We start from the raw sequence: 20070 nt of genomic DNA on the forward strand, positions 1-20070 counted from the left end.
CAAGGCCGGCGGAGGGGCCGTTGATGTTCCGCTGGGCTTCAAAAAGTGCCTTCCTGGGGGCTGACTGTAAAACTTCTGTGTGGGAGGGACTTTTTAAAATCTTCTTGGCAGCTGGGCCGCTATTTGAAATTCAGTGGAAAAACTATGGGGTGCATCTTGGGAAGGGCAAACTTTGTAGGACTCTACTTGGCCACACACACACACACACTCTACCTGTTGGTGGTGATTGTTTTTATTTCAGCAGCTAGCGTCTTGTTATAACCAAACAAAAATGCTCTGGGAATTTTCACTGCAGAGGAGGATGTTGCCTTTGTTTACGGTTCATGTTGCCACCTCATTTGCAGGCCTTGATCCAATACAGTCTCTAAAAAACCGCCCTTCTTGTTGGACGTCTTGCAACCCACTAGAAGCCTTGCCAAGGTCCCTCGTGGCTTGTTGGCCAGGTGGCCACAGCAGGGCCCAGTTGTTGTTCCTGGATCTGCAGTAAGAGTGGCAGCCAGTGTGGGGAAGGTGGGCCTCGGGGGCCCCTCATGGTCCACAAGTGGGGGTGGCAGAACCAGGAGCAGAACGTGGTTCCCTGTGCGGCTCCTGCGGTCAGGTGGAAAAGCTGCCTTCCTTGCACAGGATCGACTGGAGGAGGGGTTTGTGTGTAAACGAACGTGACTCTAATGACGTGATTATTTTGTAGAACTCTATTAAGTGTGACGATGTGTATGGGGGGAGGAGGAGGAGGAGGACACTTGGAAGAGAGAACTTTCGGTGTCAGCTCCTGGGCGACCCCTCTCTTCCACACATTTCCCTTTTTATTCTTGCTCTCCTGTATTCTGCTGTCCTCCATGGATGTCTTTCCTCTGCGGGGGTGGCTGAAGCGAGGTGAGGTTGGTCTTTCTACTCTCCGCTGCTTAGCACAGGATGGCTCTGTTTCTGCAGCCTAAGCGAAGAACTGGATGCCACTGCCGCCTCCCCCCCCCTGCCCCCCGCCCCTGCAATCTACCTGGAAAGGCAGGCTGGTCTGATCTCCATGCTTGGCCAGGTCTCCATGCCGTGTGGGCACTCTGTGGCATTGCAGCCGTGGAGGCTGAGGAGGAGCCGGAACTGGCCCATTGGGTCAAACTGTGGCTGACCCCACACGCCGCTTCACAACATGGCCTCCGATTTGCTGGTCCTTGGCAAGCCCGTGGCTCTCAGGTCAGCCCCCAGCTGCCCACAGGTCCTGACTTATGAGGTGATGCCAGGCTGAAGTTGAGCCTGACCCTCCTGCCACCTCGCCCTCCCAGGCTTTTCCACCCAGCGTAGAAGGAGAACAAAAAGGACGAGATGATGGGGAAGGTGGAAAGGGGAGTTTGCGTGGAACTGGGACACGTGGCTGGAGATGTGGTAGCTACAGAAGAAAGCTGGGTTTTCTAAGTTGTTTGTGGAAGTCATGGAACTTTTGGGGGGGGGGGCATTGCAGTGTTTGTGCTAATTTTCTTATCAAACTGAGCCAGTGTGGTGTAGTGGTCAAGAGCAGGTGCATTCTAATCTGGGTAACCAGGTTTGATTCCCCGCTCTGCCACTTGACCTGTGGAGTCTTATCTGGTGAACTAGATTAGCTTGTGCACTCCCACACACGCCAGCTGGGTGACCTCGGGCTAGTCACAGTGCTTTGGAGCTCTCTCAGCCCCACCTACCTCACAGGGTGTTTGTTGTGAGGGGGGAAGGGGAAAGGAGTTTGTTAGCCCTTTGAGTCTCCTTACAGGAGAGAAAGGGGAATATAAATCCAAACTCTTCTTTATTACTTGTGTTTGTTATTAATTTGTTATTACATATCATAAGTTTGTTATTACGAATCATGAATGTTTGATATGTAAAAGTATAAATACCTTATTTATATTCAAAATCCATTATATGTCCTTTTAGCTTGATGTTGCCAACATTTTTCTGTGGTTAATCCTTAAATGTTTTTACGTGCTGATATAATGCATGTCTTTAAGGACTGCCTAGTAACTCCCTTTTGGGAACAGGCCACAGCTGTGATTACAGAAATAACTGGCTGTAGACTATTAAGAGGCTGTAGACTACTAAGAGACCCCCAAGTAGGATTGTCAGACTGCCTTGACAGTTGTGTGGATAGAACTAATTGCTGTTCTCCTAGTAGCTGTGAGGATGTGTATCACTACAAAATGGAAATCTGAACCTGGCTGCCAGTGACGGAATGCAGAAGAAGAGCTGGGAATCTCGTGTGGTTAACAAAGCCAACCTTCTAAGAGGGGACAACCCTCCAAAGAAGGGATCAGGATCCAGTTCTTTTACCATTCATCCCATATTGCAATGTGAAGTTTGTGGATAATATATAGCCTTATGTATCATTTCATTTCATATAAATCAGTTTTCTAAATCTATCATATTTTTTTGCTACGATGGAAAATAAAAGTTGAAAATAGAAACTGGCAACATTATGGTGAACGAAAGGAAGCTTTTGTTATCTAGACTCAAAATCAGTGTAAAAGCGCCCGTCCCCCCCTCCCGGTGTGGTATTTTAGAGAACTCTGGACATAAGCATTCCTGTAACTGAGGAGTAGCAATATATTTGGATAGTCAGCTAATCTGTATAACAGCACAGCTATGTTTTGGTGGATGCTGGCGTGGCTCAGAGTCACTGTCTGAGAACTCTGTAGCTCCTGATCCTGACGTTTGAGCTGCAGGGGTTGCAGAAGAGGTGAGGGGGTTGCAGCTTTTCCACTCTGGGGTTCTTTCTAGCATTCCTTCCTTCGCTTCTCTTGGTGGCAAAAGAAGCCGGAGGTCCCAAGTGGCAGCTGCCTGTGGGGACCAAGGCCAGGGGGGCTATCTGGGGTCTGCCAGCATTTGGAGATAATTTCCAAGGTGTCCGCTATTGCTTGTTGAGGAGCTTGTCCAAGTTTGTGTGGGTGAATCACTATTGCGACCTTCGACTTGCAGCGGCACGAATGAGCTGCCTTATTCAGCACGCTTTGTAAGAGCGCGGCTGTCCTTCCAGAAGGGAGAATGTTTCTCTAGAGGCTTTTCCCAAAATGCCCCCTCCAGGCCTCCAGGCAAAAATGGGGTGCAGTGCAGAGAAGGGTCCTGTTTCCAAAACGGTGCCATTTGTTTCCTGGCCCCTGCCGGTGGTGGAGTGGGTGGAAGGAGAGAGGCCTCGTGGGGCCTTCCTTGTTTTCTGACGGCCTTTCTCCTCTCTCTGTGCAGTGGGTGGAGAGATCCCCCTGGACATGCGGCTTGGGGGCGGGCCTCTGGTGTCCGAGGAGCTCATGAACCTGGGGGAGACCTTCACGCAGACCAACGACCCGTCTCTGAAGCTCTTCCAGTGTGCCGTGTGCAACAAGTTCAGTACTGACAACTTGGACCTGCTGGGGCTCCACATGAACGTTGAGCGCAGCCTGCCGGAGGAGGAGTGGAAGGCCGTGATGGGCGACTCGTACCAGTGCCAGCTCTGCCGCTACAACACGCAGCTGAAGGCCAACTTCCAGCTCCACTGCAAGACGGACAAGCACGTGCAGAAGTACCAGCTGGTGGCCCACATCAAGGAGGGGGGCAAGGCCAACGAGTGGAGGCTCAAGTGTGTCGCCATCGGGAACCCCGTGCATCTGAAGTGCAACGCTTGCGATTATTACACCAACAGCCTGGAAAAGCTGCGGCTTCACACAGTCAACTCCCGGCATGAGGCCAGTCTGAAACTCTACAAGGTAAGTCCCTGTTTCTCAGGAAGCTGGACTAAGGGTGGCTGGGGGGGGGGGGGGACAGCTGACCTGGACACTGACTGAGCTTCGTTTCACTCTCAGTTTTACCAGGAATCGCTGTTGTAGAAGGCTGCTCAGTGTCTTGGCTCAGGTTTCCATTGGAGGGTTCCAGTAGCAAAAGCCGCTGAGGTCGCTGGCTGCTCCCTGCTCCCGCCTTTCCCCAGGCAGAGGAGTGGGTGTTCACTGCAGGGGGAGGACGGGGGCTGATTTTCTGTTGGGGGCATACTATCAGGCACCTGCCAAACCAAGACCATGAGGAAAGCTGGAGCAGGAAGTCAGTGTTAACACGGGAGCCCAGCACTCGAGGGAATGGAAAGTTTCCTCCACAGTCCAGAGCAATCATACTTGATTTCAGAAGAGAGAACTAGTCAGAAAGAAGCTGAAATAAAAAACATCAAAGTAGTCAAATCCCCCCAGAATGCTTAAAAGTTATGTAAAACTCCATTGAGTGAATCCCCCGTGGACGTCATACCTCGGATCAGGAATGGAACCACCTGGCCTGCAGGGTGCCGGTGTGGTCAGTGAGCCCGGGCACTGTGGGGAGCCTTGCTTGAGCAAAGGTAACCAGAAGGAGAAGGGGCTGTGTTGACCCTCAAGCAAATCAAAAGGGGGTCTGAGGAGCAGGTTGCTAAGAGCGTTTCCTCGTGTACGTCAGAAGCAGAAAATGGGCAAGCAGCGAGGCCGTCAGGCCATTGGGTGACCAAGGGATGAGAGGATCGTTCCAAGAAGACGGGGAGGCAGCGGAGAAATAGAATTGATTCTTTGTGTTGGTTTTCACTATGGAAAATGTGGGACAGGTATCCGTGCAGGGAACCTCTGTTTTCAGGAAGGCGTTGAAGAGCTGAGTCAAACTGAGGTGACTCCAAATGTATTACCATTTTCTAAAAACTGTGCAGTGAAGATCCAGGCCAGAGAAGATGAGGCCTGTTCCTGGTAAATTAGTAGAAACTAATTGTTAGTTACAGAATTATTAATCACATAGAGAAACACGGCCTGTTGAGGGGAAATCAGTCTGGCTTCTTCAAAAGTAAGTCGTACTTCACCAAGCTTTTGGAGTTCTTTGGGAGGGTTAACAAGTTTGTGGGTGAGGATCGTCTGGTAGACATTATAATCCTGGCCCTCACCCCATTCGGGTACTGATTGTCTTGACCAACACCATGTGTATTGGATGTTGCTTGATATGGAAATTACTAACATTGTCATCTATTTTGAGTCTCAGTGAATAATAAATATAAATATAATAATAGAGCTAGTTTGACAAGGTGTCTTTGAGCATGATAACATTATTAAGGATGGTGAAGAGCAAAGCAATTTTTAAAGTACAGTCACATGACAAATGAAATTCAATGCAGGTAAGTAGAATCACAGAGTTGAAAGAGACCACGAGGGCCATCAAGTCTAGTCCCCTGCCATGCAGGAAGACACAGTCAAAGCACTCTTGACAGAAGGCCATCCAGCCTCTGTTTAAAAATCTCCAAAGAGGTAGATTCCACAACCCTCCCAAGCAGTGTATTTCACTGTCGAAACAGCCCTTGCTGTCAGGAAGTTCTTCCTAATGTTTAGATGGAATCTCTTTTCCTGCACCTTGAATCCATTACTCCTTGTCTGAGTCTCTGGAGCTTGCTTTGCCTTCAGCAAGACATCCCTTCAAATATCTAATGATGGCCATCATGTCAGTTCCTAACCTTCTCTTCTCCAGACTTAACATCCCCAGCTCCCTAAGCCGCTCTTCGTAGGGCATAAAATCCAGACCTTTCACCATTTTGGTCGCCCTTCTCTGGACCCGTTCCAACTTGTCAATATCCTCCTTGAATTGTGGTGCCCAGAACTGGGCACAGCATTCCAGGTGATGGCTGATCAATGCAGAATATTCCCAGGTGAGGTGATACACCCTGGAACCAAAATAATAAATTTAAATAAATGCTGATAATGAATGAATTGGCTGAGCGTGGGAGGGAAAGATCTTGGGGTTGTTGTGTATAGTTCAATAAAAATGTGAACTTGGTTTATGCAGTGTTGATAAAGGCGAAACTCCATGCTGGGGATTTTTAGGAAAGTGGCCAATAATGACTATTGCTGTATGGTGTATCCTCATATGGATTACCATATACCAGTGGTGGCGAACCTTTGACACTCCAGATGTTACGGGCTACAATTCCCATCAGCCCCTGCCAGCATGGCCAAATTGATGGGACTGATGGGAATTGTAGTCCATAACATCTGGAGTGCCAAAGGTTTGCCACCATGGCCATATACAGTTCAGATTGCCATATGTGGGGGGAAAATGCTGCATAGATAGGAGATACTGCAGAGGAAGGCAAATAAGATGGTGGCACAGTGGGAGAACCGTTCTTCAAGGCGAGGCCTTTTCCGTTGGGAAAGAAAAGACATCTAAAATTCAGAAGTTTATAAAATTAAGCAAGAAAGTGGTGTCTTTTGCTGTGAGAGGGTAGCTAATATACTTGGTGCAGTTGGTGCTAAGGTGGAGACGCTGAGCATAGGGGCATTGTTGAAGGTATGGTGATGCCCAGTGACTGGTCATCTGGGTGCTTGAAGGTGGCGCAGAACATGGACACCTGCAAACACTGTTTAAAATTCACTCAACTTTAGCAGTTGCATTTACTGCAGGAACATCGGTATGTGCTATGACTGTCCAAAGTGGGTCCCTAAACATCCTTCCTCAGAGCAGGTCTCCTGTGCTTCCGTGGGAGTTCATGAGTGACAACTCCATGCCCTTAATTTATATGCCTATTCCCATGTAGTGGCCAAATGGTGGTTGGTTGGTGGTTGTGGTTGCGCCTCTGCCCTGGGTGTTCCTTTCTTGGTTTGTGGCAAAACATGGTGTTCTCTGTTGCATCTGAACTGGGTTTCCCAACCTGGACAGCAGAGGTGCTGCCAATGCAGCTTGACTCACCTTGAGCGAATTTTAAACAGTGTTTGCAGGTGTCCATGTTCTGCGCCACCTTCAAGCACACAGCACAGCTCTCGGGGCTATCAGTTAATGGCAGGTTTCTGCCTTGTGGCAGTTTGAAAAGGAGGTGGTCTTTGTTATAGACATTTGGTGCAGAGCATCTGAAAGAGACCTGGGGCCCTCAAAGGCGGCTCCCTCGGTGGCTAGTGGACAGAATGCATGGAAGGATTTGTTTTTAAAATGCTGTTCTGTGCAGAAGAAGATGAAAATATGAGGAAAATAATGTAGTTAAAAGCCTCAAAGAGGTTTCCTCACATCACTGGTGCAGCAGAGGGAAAGGAACCGGGGGGGGGGGTAAAGGCGGGGCTCTTCACCTTGAGCATGCTCATTGCAACCAGCATTGCTGGAGGGAGCGGATTTTCACGCCTAAATTGTAGTTCTGTGTTTCCAGATTCACTGCTCTGTGTAGGCTCAAAGTCCATCTGTGGGAATGCACAGATGACCAGTCAAGAAACAACAGGGGGAGGTTTTGCATGTTTGGAGGTAACAGCAAATCATGTTTTGCAGCAAAGCAGGAATTCAGTCAGAAAACTTGAATATTATTATATCTCTCTTTAATATATTGTGTGTGTGTCTCACAATGCATTTGCAGTTGGATGGAAATGGTTGTTAATTTCCTTCACTCCTTTCTATTCTGTTCTGTTTGTATCTATACTACTACTACTACTACTACTACTACTACTACTACTACTACTACTACTACTACTACTACTACTACTACTACTACTACTACTACTAATAATAATAATAATAATAATAATAATAATAATAATAATAATAATGTTGAGGGGCACGGGGCAGGCACTGTGCCACAGGGGGTCCCCCTGTGGGGTCCTGGGGAACCTCTCCCAGCTGTAGTTTCAAGCGGCCTGCTTTTGAGGAACAGGCAGAGGCTCTGGTTATTAGACCTTCCGGGGGGGTGTGTGTGTGTGTCATGATATCTTCTCTCACACCCCAATCCTCTCAAAGATCATGCGAGTTACCTGAGGCTAAAAGACCTGCTGCCAGTGGGCAGATCAGAGTTTGACTCTTCCCATCCTCGGCCATGGTGACCCATCATTCTTGGAAGACCTCGGCCTTCTGTTTGACTCTGCTGCCAAAGCAGACCACCCCCACCCACCTGAGCTCCCCCGCCCCCCAGACATGTCGGCTGGCACTCGGGAAGCCCAGCGTACAGTAAATAGTCCTTTTCCTTGTGCAGCAGAATTGCTCCAGACGTTTCTATTGATTTTTTCACTGGACTTAAAGCTTCACCTTTTTCTCTAATCATCCTGTAATGGCTTTGGTATGAACAATCAGGTACAAATTGCCATAAATCTAAGCAGCTTCCATTCACTTACCAGACTCTTTTCCTTAACTGCCCCCCCTCCCCCAATTTTCTTCCATTTTCAATTCTGCTGGTTTTGCCTCCATTTCCCGCTTTCCTCGTCCTTCGATTCCTGCTGGAAATTGCTCTCTTGGGGCAGGTTCCGGGCCCTTCTGCTTGATGGTGAAACCCAGCTGGAGGGAGCTCGTGCAGACGTTCCAGGAAAGTGGGAAGATGACCAGACGGGAGTTCCCTGGGATGGGAGTTCCAAACTTTTGGGGCCAGGTCTGAGAAGGCACTTTCTGGGGTTGCTGCTTGTCTTTCCACAGGTGACCGGTTGTGTAGATTTGTAGTAAAACGGATCATCCAGAAGGGAAGCTGGTCCATCGGTACCTGTGCCTTGAATTTTTTTAAAAATTGGATCTATACCATCCCTTTCCCAGCCAGAGCCAGGCTCAGGGCAGCTTTTACAGTGTTTCAAGACAAGGACATAAAATCAGACACTGGATAACTTTGCAAAACCATAAAATCTACATTTCTATTTGTCATCGAGATTCTAAAACAAATGAAAGGACTAAAGCAGGTGGCATCCTGCGCCCCTCCCTGAATATGGATTAGAAATTGATATTATACAGTATCACCATAATGGAGGATCAACAGGCCCTAATAATGAGTTATGCTGGCGAGAACCAAATAGTAAAATGGAGATGGGAGGAAAGGAAGAGTGTACAGAAACCGATTAGAAGCCAGGAGTGTTGCAGACAAAACTGGAGTGACATAGTTTTGAAAATGGAGCCGAAAACAAAAGTGGATGATCCCAAGGAGGACAGCTTCAAGAGAGTGGCGTGTTCGGTTGGAGTTCTGGTTTCTGAGTCAGCCAGGTTGTTTTTAGGAAACAGAGTGACAGCTGAAACGTCTAAAAACAAAGTAGATGCCAGACTTTCAAAAGCTCCAGAAGACACTGCGAGCGAGGCGGAGGGCCGGAGGGCCGGCTCGGTCGGACTCTGGCCAGGAGTAGGCCAGCCGGCTTCTGCTGGAGCCCTGGAACGAATGAGCGGCCCCTCGCAGGGCCTGGCTGCTTGTCGCTGTGGGGCCCAGAGCCACCACCTTTGCCACTTGTCCCAAGGCCTGGCTCCGGCTCCTGCCTTGACTCAGGACGCGTGAACGTGGGGCGGAGTCCGAGGCCTGGCATCCCCGGCATGGTGTGTTGCACACGGAGACCGGTGGGATGTTATTTTTCCTCTTGCTAATGTAATCCATTAGCCTGGCACATGCATAATCAGTTTAGAGTGCAGTTAACTGGATGTAATCGAGTTCTTGCCTCGCTGCTGGAGAAAATCCTCTCCAGATGCCGCCTGGGTGAGAGAGGGAGACGCTCAGGGCTTATCAGGCCTGAAATCCCCCTGCCTCTGCCTTTTGGCCGCTTGGCTTTCCACTGGCTGCTCGAGTGGTGCAGGCGACGCTGGGCCGCAGCTCCGGCACCCAGCCTCTGGGGTGTGGCTGGTCTGCAATGCAACTTCAGAGGATCCAGGAGCTTTGCGAGCACCAACTCAGGTTGTCGAATCAGGAACCAGAGTTGAGGCATGAAGCCAGAAGTAAGAGGCTGGCCAGCTCACTCCCTGCATGGGTGGTGCGGACAGCTCTCAAACAGGGGAGAGGTGGCTAGCTTGAAAGGGGAGCTCTTTCTGCTGGTGGGTTTGCTTTTCTCTGCTGCGGGGGGGGGGGTGTGTCCAGTGGTGTTCTGTCTGAGGAGGGAGGAAAGGAGTTGATTGGTTGGCTCTCTTCCTGTTCCAAAAATGCTTTGCTCTGCCTTCAGGGTCTTCTGTTCCCCACAGAAAAGGCCCCGGCCGAAATGTCCTTGCTCTCATGGCAGCTCCCTCCGTTCATCTGCTTTTTGACAGGTGGGCGGGATGCCTGGTCTCGCACCCCCGGAGGACCAAGATGCCAGGGACGGTAGCATGGATGGTCCTTCCTGTGCCCCCCATCACCACTGCAGGGGCCCCTGACCTTGGGGTGGCATGCCTGTGGTGCTTTGCCCAGCTCTCCACGTTGCCTGCCTGTGCCCTCCAGGTGTTGTCCCCTCCCGGAGTCCCGCCTGCAGAAGGCATGTTGTGGGTCCTCTTTGAGCCTGAGCAGCAGAGCGCCCTCGTCCGTCTGATGGAAGACCGCCAGACAGCAGCCTGGTCTCTGGACAGCCCGTTTAGGTGGCTGCCACTGAAGGATGGCCGTGGCCAGGGAGGCAGCCCCGAGCCCTTTCTTCTGTGCAGGTCTCCAGGGTCTGTGGGAAGAAACTTGCCCTCTGACTGGGGCTTGGAGAAGAAGCGCCGAGCCTCTTGGGTGCAGAGTGATGCCAGACAGGCCGAGGCCTTTGGACAGCCAGCTGGGCTCTTCTGACATGTCTTCCCCCCCCCTTCTGCAGTGTCCTTTTGCTTCTCATGGCAACAGCCCAGATCTGGGGCTGAGTTGGCTTGAGGCCTGTGGGGAAGGGGAGAGAAGGGGAAGGGGGCAGTGGCAAGGGGAACCACCAGTCCTGGCCCCAGACAACCTGCCCCCCAGCTGGATGGACCAGAGTCTGCTGAGTCATTGCAGTGGCCTGGTTCGTATGCAGGAATCCTTCCAAGGGCCTCCCTGCCTCACCTGCAGTTTCTGCTCCAAGCATTCAAAGGCCTGGATTTGAAGAAGAAAAAGAAGAAAAGTTGGATTTATATCCCCCCTTTCTCTCCTGTAAGGAGACTCAAGGGGGCTTACAAACTCCTTTCCCTTCCCCCACCCCCACAATAAACCCCCTGTGAAGTAGGTGGGGCTGAGAGAGCTCGGAAGAATTGTGACTAGCCCAGCTGGCGTGGGTGGGAGTGCACAGGTTCATCTGAATTCCCCAGATAAACCTCCCCAGCACAAGCGGCAGAGCAGGGATTGAAACCCAGTTCCTCCAGGTTAGAGTACACCTGCTCTTCACCACTTCGCTACTGCTGCTCCCTTTGGGTATTGCGTATTGAGGCCAAGTTGAACCCTTAAGACATGGATTGGTCTCTGCAGCTGTGGACAGCGTTAGGACTGCAAGGTCTGTAGGTGGTCAGAGAAGACCCTGGGCTGACCCACAAGGGCTGTCTCAGAGAGAGGGAAAGGGCTTGTCAGGTTCCATGGGCTGATCAGGTTTAATGGAAAGGCTGACTCGTATAGAAGTGTCCAGACGCCTGCAGCTCTGCCCCTCCTGGGAGGGCAGCTGGTTGACACTTTGGCAGAGTCTGTGGTGCACAGGAGCCGCCCGGGGGGCTGAGCAGGGCAGCTGGGGCTCTGGGGGAAACCCCCCTGCCTCAGACCTAGAGCTCCAGGCTGACCCCTTGGCGTTGTGGGTGGGAGGCCATCGCTCACTTGGCTGAAGGAAGGTCGCTCAGGCTTGCCTGCACTTTGGTCAGTTGCAGCTCAGGCCCCTGATGCTGCAGAGGAGTGTCCCTTGGAAACCAGGAGCCCAAAGACGGGGCTGTTGGTTGTGAGGCAGTCACGTGTATTTCCTGCTCTGAGAGCTGCACAGATATGTATGTGTGGGTCAGAAGCAACCGGAGAACACCGACGCCCCATGAGGGCGGGGGATCAGGGAGGTGTGGAGAGGACGGATAAAGGAATTTCCCCATGCCAGAATGTCACCCGCTTCCTTCCTGTCCCATGGTTTTAGCTGCCCCCTGAGTTCCAGGCTGCAAGCCATCCACATGGCTATTAGATACAATTCAAGAAATGCTATTTGGATTACATTGTCCCCTTACACCTGTGTAGGTTGAATAAAAATGTTCCCTCCTCCTGGTAGCCGGTGCAAGCGTCTTCGTGGCAAGAAAGGAGAGAACAGGTTGTGACACCTTCATTTTGGAATCCTCAGAAAGGTGGAGGAGTTCTTGAAAATGTCTAGCGTTCAATGCCAGTCAGTCACCGCCATGAAGGAGTAGACTCGCAAGCCCTCCCTCTTCGCTTGGGCCTCTGGGAGGCTGGAAAACCCCAAATCTCTGCCTGGTGACACTGTCCCTTTCCTTCGGCATCCACAGTTACAAAAACAAAACGAAAACTGTGCAACCGTCACGGCTGCTAGCCACTTGCCAAAGAAACACAGCCCCCTTTCCCTGCACTCGGTCCTTCGCTGGGACAAGCCTGTGTTTGGCTCATCAGAATATTCTCAGGCGGAGCCCGTCTTGCGTCTAGCAGAAGCCCGAGCAGCTTTCTGGTGCAGCTGGGCAAAGAAAGGGACCGTCCCTCCTTCTCAGGCTGTTTTCATTCTCCTTTCTTCAACTGCGAGATTCCTCCTTGGCCTCGGCCAGCCCTGCCTGTACCTCCTCATCCCAGAAGAGTCCAGAGGCACCGATGGCTCCAGGCAGATTCCTGAAGGAGCGGTCCCTCAGCAGATGCTAGCCCTGGTGACTGAGGGCATCTGCAGCAGCAGTAGGGGAGGGCCTTGGTCTGGGGGCCCTGCTTGTTGCGCCCTCTCCCACCAGGCATGGGGCAGGATGCTGTACGCGAGGGACCACCCTGGCCTGACCCAGCAGGGTGGGCTCCCCTGGAGTTCTGGAACCCTGCCTAGTTCTTCAAGTGCCCTTAGACAAGTGCCAGGGTCAGCCCAGAACCAGCGTCTGAGGCTCCCAGACTTCCTGGAAGAGATGGCTGCTTGTTCCCAGGCTGACTAGAGCAGCTTTGGCACGTGGCTTGGCTGCGTGGGAGGAGTGGCTGGTCCGAGGGGGATAATCCAAGACCCGTCTGTGTTTCTGAAGATGAATTGTACCTTAAAAATAGCAGCAAGAGGCAGAGAAGACCCAGACTGGGACTGGGGGCAGTTAGGGTTTCTCAACTGGACCTGCTGGACGTCACCACAGAAGGGAGGGGGGCTGTTGGCAGCTTTGGGCTCCCATTGAGGAGAAAGGGAGAACAATTAATGAATGGGGACCATGGCCAGCGTAGTAGTAGACTGATGGTGGTTTTTTGGGTGATGGCTCGTAGGAGTTGTGTGGGAGAGTACACTGTGTTTTTTTAGATTTGTAGATGTAGGGAGCATAAAATCTCACACGTATCAATTTAGATAATCAAGTTACACATTCACTGTATTAGCTTTGAAGGTCCTATCCAAATCGAATCTGAAATATTCTTACCTATATGTCTCCCCACCCCCACCCTGCCCCAATGGGTGGGTGCTCTTAATTGCCTGTCAGCTGTGGCACTAATTAGTCGCACGCGTGCCGAGGGGGCCCGGTGGCCTCCGTTCTGTTGGAGGACCTGAACGGACCACCACCGCCAGTGGACAGAAGGCCCGGTTGCTTGGGGGTTTCAGAAAGTCTTGGCAGGAGCTGTCCATGCCTTGGGCTTATTCTTAAACACCGAAAGGAAACTATATGCTTGATTCTCAGGGATTTTTAATTATTCCATTGAAGACAGTTTCTGCATAAAACTTTGACTTTGTTGAACATTTGAGCCACGCTTGCGTCATTTTTTTCCTAATCAAATGTTTCAGTCTGAATATGCATTGCTATTGAGACGCAAAGGTAGAAGCGGGGGACTTTAAGAATGTGTTTATTCAACACAAGTCAAAATGAATGTGCTACATTAGGACCTGCTCTGTTTAGGGCATCCAGTGAGTTTCTGGCAACTTTCTGGTACTTTTTTTTCTGAAAAAAGCTCCTTCCTGGAATGGGGCAGCTGGGTTCTTTCTGTCCGCGGGAGAGCAGCTTTCCTCTTGGGCCAGGGGGCCCTGCCTTCTGCCGGAGCAGCGAGTGCGTATTGGCTCTCCTGGCCTTGCAGCCCAGCATGCCTTGGGCTCAGGTGCTGCCGGAGAGGTGGCTGTGGGCCCCCTCCCAAGTCCCCTGCTGGCGTGGCAGCCCCTTGCCTCCTCCACACCAGCTACCCAAACACCTGCAAGCTGGAAGAACTTGGTGCAATTGATTTTTTAAAACTTGGACACCAAAATCACTTTTAGTCAATTGGCTGCGACCTTTGTTAGACGTCTGGGCTAAAGCCGTGAAAAAAGGAAGCGGTAGACCGGCCTGCATGGAGGTGAAAGCAGAGAACTGGTCATAGCACATGAAGCCAGTCTGGTGCCATAGTTGGAGAGTGTTGGGCTGGGAACCGTCAGGTCCAGGCTCAAATCGCCACTCTTCCGCGGAGGCTAAGCTGCAAGACAGTCAGCCAGACACTCGCACACAGCCTAGCCTACCTCACTGGGTTTTTGTGGGCATAAATTGAAGAAGTGGGGGGGCAGCCAGACCATTTGGGTCTTTATTAGGGAGAAACAGATGGAGTAGCTGTGAAGTAAATAAATTGTGTTGATAGAACTTTCCCCCAGCATTGAGACAAATCCAGAACCCACCAGCCAGGATGACAAAAAACAGTGTGCAAGCTTTTGGGTTCACCAGAACTCTTCATCAAGTGTTGCAGAAATTAAAAAAATAAATGAAGGGGAGTGGGGGAGAACAAGGTGCCACCTCGGGCCGCGATCTGGTGATGCCGGCTGCCTGGGCCAAACGCTGAGTCCATCAGCCTTGCAGGTTTTAAACAGAGCTGCTCCCCTCAGTCCGTGGCAGCCGGGCGGCACAAAGGAAGGGTTGGCTTCTCTCCTCTGAAGCAGGCCCGTCCGGTCATTGTCTCTGCCATGTCTCTCTCACAGCCCCGTCGCTGAGGGCAGAGCTCCTCCCAAGTAGATTTCATTAAGCTTCAAATCTTTCTATCAAACTCTCTGTTTTTGTTTTAATGTAGTTAATGTTTCACAAATGCCTGATTAATATTTGGCAACGTTAATTTACTGAAGGATGTATACCAGGGGTCCCCAAACTTTTTAAACAGGGGGCCAGTTCACTGTCCCTCAGACTGTTGGAGGGCCGGACTAAAAAAAACTATGAACAAATTCCTATGCACAAATGATTGTAAAATGTTTGATTTCACCTTTCAGCCTTTCTGTCATGGTCTATTTTTAGAACAGTGACCAAAGTATGTCAAATTACAGGGTGGGCTCCAAATATTGTTACTGGGGAGGCTGTGGAATACCTTCCCCTGGAAGAAAATAAAGCAGAACGTTCCCAGTGAAGCATTCCATTTACCCCAGCATCAGGTATCTTCCTGGGGTATTCCTCCCTAGCATCCAGCGAGAGATTCGCCAGCCTGGCTGATGCCAATGGGAGTGAGGCGGAACAGAAAGCCTGCGAGCAACACATGGAGTAGCTGAGAGGGAAGGGCGGAGCAGGCGTTGCCACATGTAAGGTTTCCAACTCTGGGTCAGAAAATTCATGGAGATTTGGGGGCGCCATCATGTAACTGCAGTCAACAGCCGTTGGGGCCAGTTCCTCCTTTCCCTCGAGCCCCCACTGCACATGAATGGAGCCATCGCTGCCATGCCTGGCGGGCCGGATAAAAACCTTCAGGGGGCCACATTTGGCCCCCGGGCCGTAGTTTGGGGACCCCTGATGTATACTGTCCCCCCCCCCCCCCGCATCCAAAGTTTAACTCCTGGCTCATTTACAGTGAAATCAACATAATCCCAGCAATATGTCCAATTTCTATCAGACAGCCTGAAAAGATGCAGCTGCCCTTTATAGCTTTCCACGAGAGAATCTGATTCTTTGTTCACCTTCCCAAAACAGGTAGCTTGGCATGCTTGGCAGGAAATAAGGCCTATGGGAAGCCTCCATGTCCCCTTGGGCACGGCTTCTGGCATAACCTCCTCCTGCCCCAGAAGTGCCCTTGCCCAGCTGGAGAAAGAAGAGGTGGCACTCCAAGCAAGCCCCCAGAAGGGCGCTGGAAAATGTGGCCCCGTGAGGTATGAGCCTCTCAGACCATCCCTGGAGGGAAGGGCCAGGGCCTCGAATTGGCTCTAGGTAACTTGCTCATGAGCTACACCTGAAAGAAGGTGTTCTTAGAATCTGTGCCCACTTACTTTCCTGTCAGTCAGGTGCAATCCGAGAAGATACTTGAGCTCTTTAATGGCTCTGTTAGAGGTAATCTGATCCCATCTACTGCTGGCAGCCTCTGACAAGAATCTCTGCCTTCCCAACTGGCATTGATTCTGTCCTGACTAGATTCATTTCCAGTTTGTTTTGGGTGAGTCAACAAACACTTGCTTTTTTTGACCCGTCCCTCAGTGCCCTGATCCTGCTTACTTTCCCTGCAGTCGGCCAGCATCCAACGGGACTGCTCAAGTGCTGAAGGACCCTGAGAAGGGTCGGGGGACCATGATGTCGGGGTGCAGAAAACAATTCAAGCAGACGGCACCAGGCGGGCAATGGCTCTGCCAGAGCCCCACGAGGGTTCCAGAAATTAGGCAGCCAAGCAAGCAGGATGCTGTCTACCCAGGACAGAAGTGATTTCCCCACAATTCCATGGGGTCCCTCCCCCAAGTTCTAGTAGTATGAGAGAGGATGAGAAAGTTCCCTCTCTCCACTTTCTCCAGCCTACACAAAATTTAACTAACCTCTCTTACGTCTCCCATAGCGATCCTTTTTCTAGACTGAAAAGTCCTGGACTCTCCAGCCTTTCCTTGTAGGAAGCCCTCTCATCAATGTGGCTGCTCTCCTTTGTACTTTTTCCAGTTTTGCCATGTCTTTTAAGAGATAACGGTGATGAGGACTACACACAGAATTCCAAAAGGGACCGTGTCATAGAACTAGACGGAGGATTACAATGTGGGCTATTTTATTTTCAGTTCCTTTTCTCACCATTCCTTGCATGGAGTTTGCCTTTTTCACTGCTGCCGAGCACTGGATTAACATTTTCATCATGCTCTCCACTACAACCCCAAGATCTTTCGTTCCCAGCAGCAGCCAATTCAGACTCCGTTGGCACGCATGTATTCACGGTTGGGTTATTTTTGTCCCAATCTGCATCGCTTTTTACTTACTTACATGGAATGATCCTACTAAGCAAGAATGCTCAACGTCTGCAAAACAGCTTCTTTCCAGAGAGCTGCCAGGGCTGCAAGTTGCAACCATTTAAGAAAGGTTCAAATAAGATACTATAGACCTGATCCAGTTTTGGTCAAGAAAATAATTCAGCACAAGGCTTCTCAAGGCGGATCCAGCTTAGCTCCGCCAAGGAAAATCTGGCTTTCCCCACGGTCCAACATGTTCCAAGTGCCGGTGAAGTCTGGCTCAGAGGGCAGCCCGAGCGTGACTGAGGATTGCTCAGGACGGCTGAAGTGGCACACGAGGATTCAGACATGAGCCCTCATTTGTCTTGTGGATAAGTCTGGGCAGTCCTCTGCTGGGCTATCCAGGCTCCTCTTTGTTCTAAAGGGCATCTACTTGTGCTGCAAGTCATAGCTCTTGTGTTTAAAGAGGACTGCGAGAAAGCCCCTTTATGAAGTAAACAGCCTCGAGGCAAGCAGGAAGTGCACAAAAGTCTTCGGGGTCTTCAGTTTTTATTCACTGGGTGGAAGGATTCTCTCCCCCCTGGAACGTCTTGTTTGCCGCCTTCTGTATTTTTTCCAGCTCTGCAATATTATTTTTGAGATCTAGTGAGCAAAATTGCACACATTTCTCCAAATCAGGTGTCACTCCAGCTTTGTACAAGGGCGTTACAATATTAGCCACTTTCGTTTCAATTCATTTCAACCCAGCGTGGAGTCGGCCTATTTCAGCTCAGCTCTGCACCGTAGGGGAACGTTTGCAAGGAGCTGTCTGCTGTAGCAAGAGGCAAGCAATAGCTGAGCACCCCGTTGGTCTCTTGCCTTGAAAGTCCTTCCAGCTCATCCTAAGTCCGCTGACCCTTGACAGCAGCTTCCACCATTATGTCTTGTAACCCTGAGATCTCTTCCGCTCACATTGTCAGCCAGTTCACACCTATTTGCATACATTTAAAATGGGGATATCGTGCAGCTCCAGTATGACCTTCTACTTGCCTAAACATGTCTGTGTTCACTCATCTAATACAGAGAGGTTCTCCTAGAGCTCTTCATAATCCACCTTGGTTTCTACCATTCTGAATGCTTAGGTATCATCTGCAAACTTGGCCACTGTGCTGCTCAATTAAACAGCACTGGTCCCTGTAGCAATCCTTGTGGGACTCCCCCCTCCCACCCCCATACTCACCTCCCTCCTTTGTGAGAGATCTGTCTGCTTATTTGAATTCTCTGCTTCCAGATGTTCCTGGTACCTTTTTGTTGGCCTTCTAGAAGATGGGGCTGAGTGGTGGGGAAGGGGTGATGAATCCAGGACCTGCCTTCTGGTTCTCTGTTGTTGCTTCCCCCACCCCCACCCCCCTTCTGGCTGCAATTCAGTGGAAGCTCGTGATGGTCGAACTGTTCCTTTTTATCTGTTTGATTTTCCTGCTGTGTTTGTGGTCTTTGATGAGGTGAAGGTTTTATCGTCTTAGGTTGCCCTTCTCCTTTCTGCTGCTGCTGTTTGCATGTCGGCGTCTGTGAGCCGTGCTGGGTGTCTTGGCCTAAGGCTGGCCTGTAAACAGGAAGCAAACCTAGGCGATGTGCATTAGGAGGGCTTGGCCAGCAGGAACGGGGCTGCTTCTGGGGACCTGGTAGCTTTGACATCTAAAGCGAGTGGTCACCTGGGCAGAGTCAGGTGGGAAGAGATTCACTTCTTTTAGCGTGGGAGTGGAGGGGACCATGGTCCTTTCCAGAAGGCGGTGCGGCTTGGCGGGGGCCCCATTAGAATGGTCTTCCTTGAGGAATGGCTATAATGAATGATTAATTAGCATGCTTGGAACGGCTGCACCCTCCTCACGGGGGCAGGGGGGCGGACCTGGTTTGGCCCTGGCCTCTCCGCCACATGTCCAGCTTTCCCCAGGGAGGGGGCCGGTCTGCTCTCGGAAACCCGCCTGCCGAGCCGCCTCGTTAAGAGCAGGTCCGTTTAGCTGGCCTGCCGAAGCTGGGCCTTGGCCTCCCCCTGGGCTTTGGCCCCTCCTCATTAAGCAGGTTGGGGCTATTGATTGGGCGCTTGTGTTTGGAAGAGTCTTACTTACTCCATGCATTATCTTGACAGATTGATCAGACCTGATTGAGAACCTCTTAAAGGAACGAACAGCTGTAATGGGAAAGTTGGACTCTGTCATCCGTTAGGGTGATTCTGGGAGCGAGAGGAACAAGGCTGACATCTTGGAACAATTGTATTTACAATTAACATGGCTGAAAACGATTGCCTCTATTGATCCCCCCTTCCTGCAATTACAGCCCCATTGTTTACATTCCAGCACTTCAGTTATAAAAAGGAAATTCAATAATTATTGCATTATTTAAAGTTAAAGTGCCACAGAGTTTGCTGGCTGTGCTTGCTGGTTGATTTAACGTTCAGTAAAATCTATGCTGGGCTCTCTGTCTTCAGGCTGAGCAGGATTGGCTTATAATGAGGCTCTGGGGGTGGGACACAAGCCCACCGGCCAGGTGTTTGCTCCAGTTATTGGGGGGCTCAAGGAGATTCCGGTTCAGCAGCAGGAATTGGAGGCTCCTCTTGCCCGCATGCAGCAGGGTGTCCGTGTGCCCCCGGAGGTGCCACCTGGTTCCATCTGCAAGAGGTGGGAAGGAGCAGTGTGGGTAACCCAAGGTCAGAATGATACAGCTGCTCCTTTGAAGAAGCTGAAGTCCCCCCCCCCCCCCGCTGTTCCTGCCTCTTGGCTCCTCTCCCACCAGCCCTGGGAAGGAGAGGGGGAGGCTTGGCTCCATCGGGTGGGGCACAGGAGAAATCCGGTCATGGGTCCTCTTGTGCTGCTGCACCCGGGGGCGGGGCGGGGGGGGGGCTGAGGATCTCCTTCGTGCTCCCAGTGGGGTAGCTGGAGGGGAGCCTGAACTTCTGTTGAGCAGATAACTCCAAATCCCCTCCAGAGAGCGGGGCTGCCTGGCTGTTGCGGTGCGCGGCTGATGCCCTGTCCACATGCCTTGGGAGGCCCTCGTGCCCCCCCACCCACCCCCCACCCACCTCCCCAGCCGATGCAGAATGGATCTTGGAAGGCAGGAAGGTGACTTAGCAGCTTGGGCATTGGGAACTGCTGTGCTGCAGTGCGTGTAAAGGGTCCAGATCCCAAAAAGTTCAGCTCTCCTGACCCCATGCAGCTCCCACTCAGTGACAGGGAGTGAA

The 20070-nt window shown here is 51.2% G+C and overlaps 1 protein-coding gene across 1 annotated transcript in view; it reads left to right on the forward strand.

The window, feature by feature from the left end:
* Positions 1–20070, forward strand: part of ZFHX3 (zinc finger homeobox 3) — a 208796-nt gene that overhangs the window by 143041 nt on the left and 45685 nt on the right. The window contains 1 exon segment of the mRNA XM_048515775.1: positions 3202–3698. Within this exon segment, the coding sequence (XP_048371732.1) occupies positions 3202–3698 (497 nt within the window).

Source organism: Sphaerodactylus townsendi, linkage group LG14 (assembly GCF_021028975.2).
Source record: "Sphaerodactylus townsendi isolate TG3544 linkage group LG14, MPM_Stown_v2.3, whole genome shotgun sequence".
In the NCBI taxonomy this organism is placed as follows: Eukaryota; Metazoa; Chordata; class Lepidosauria; order Squamata; family Sphaerodactylidae; genus Sphaerodactylus; species Sphaerodactylus townsendi.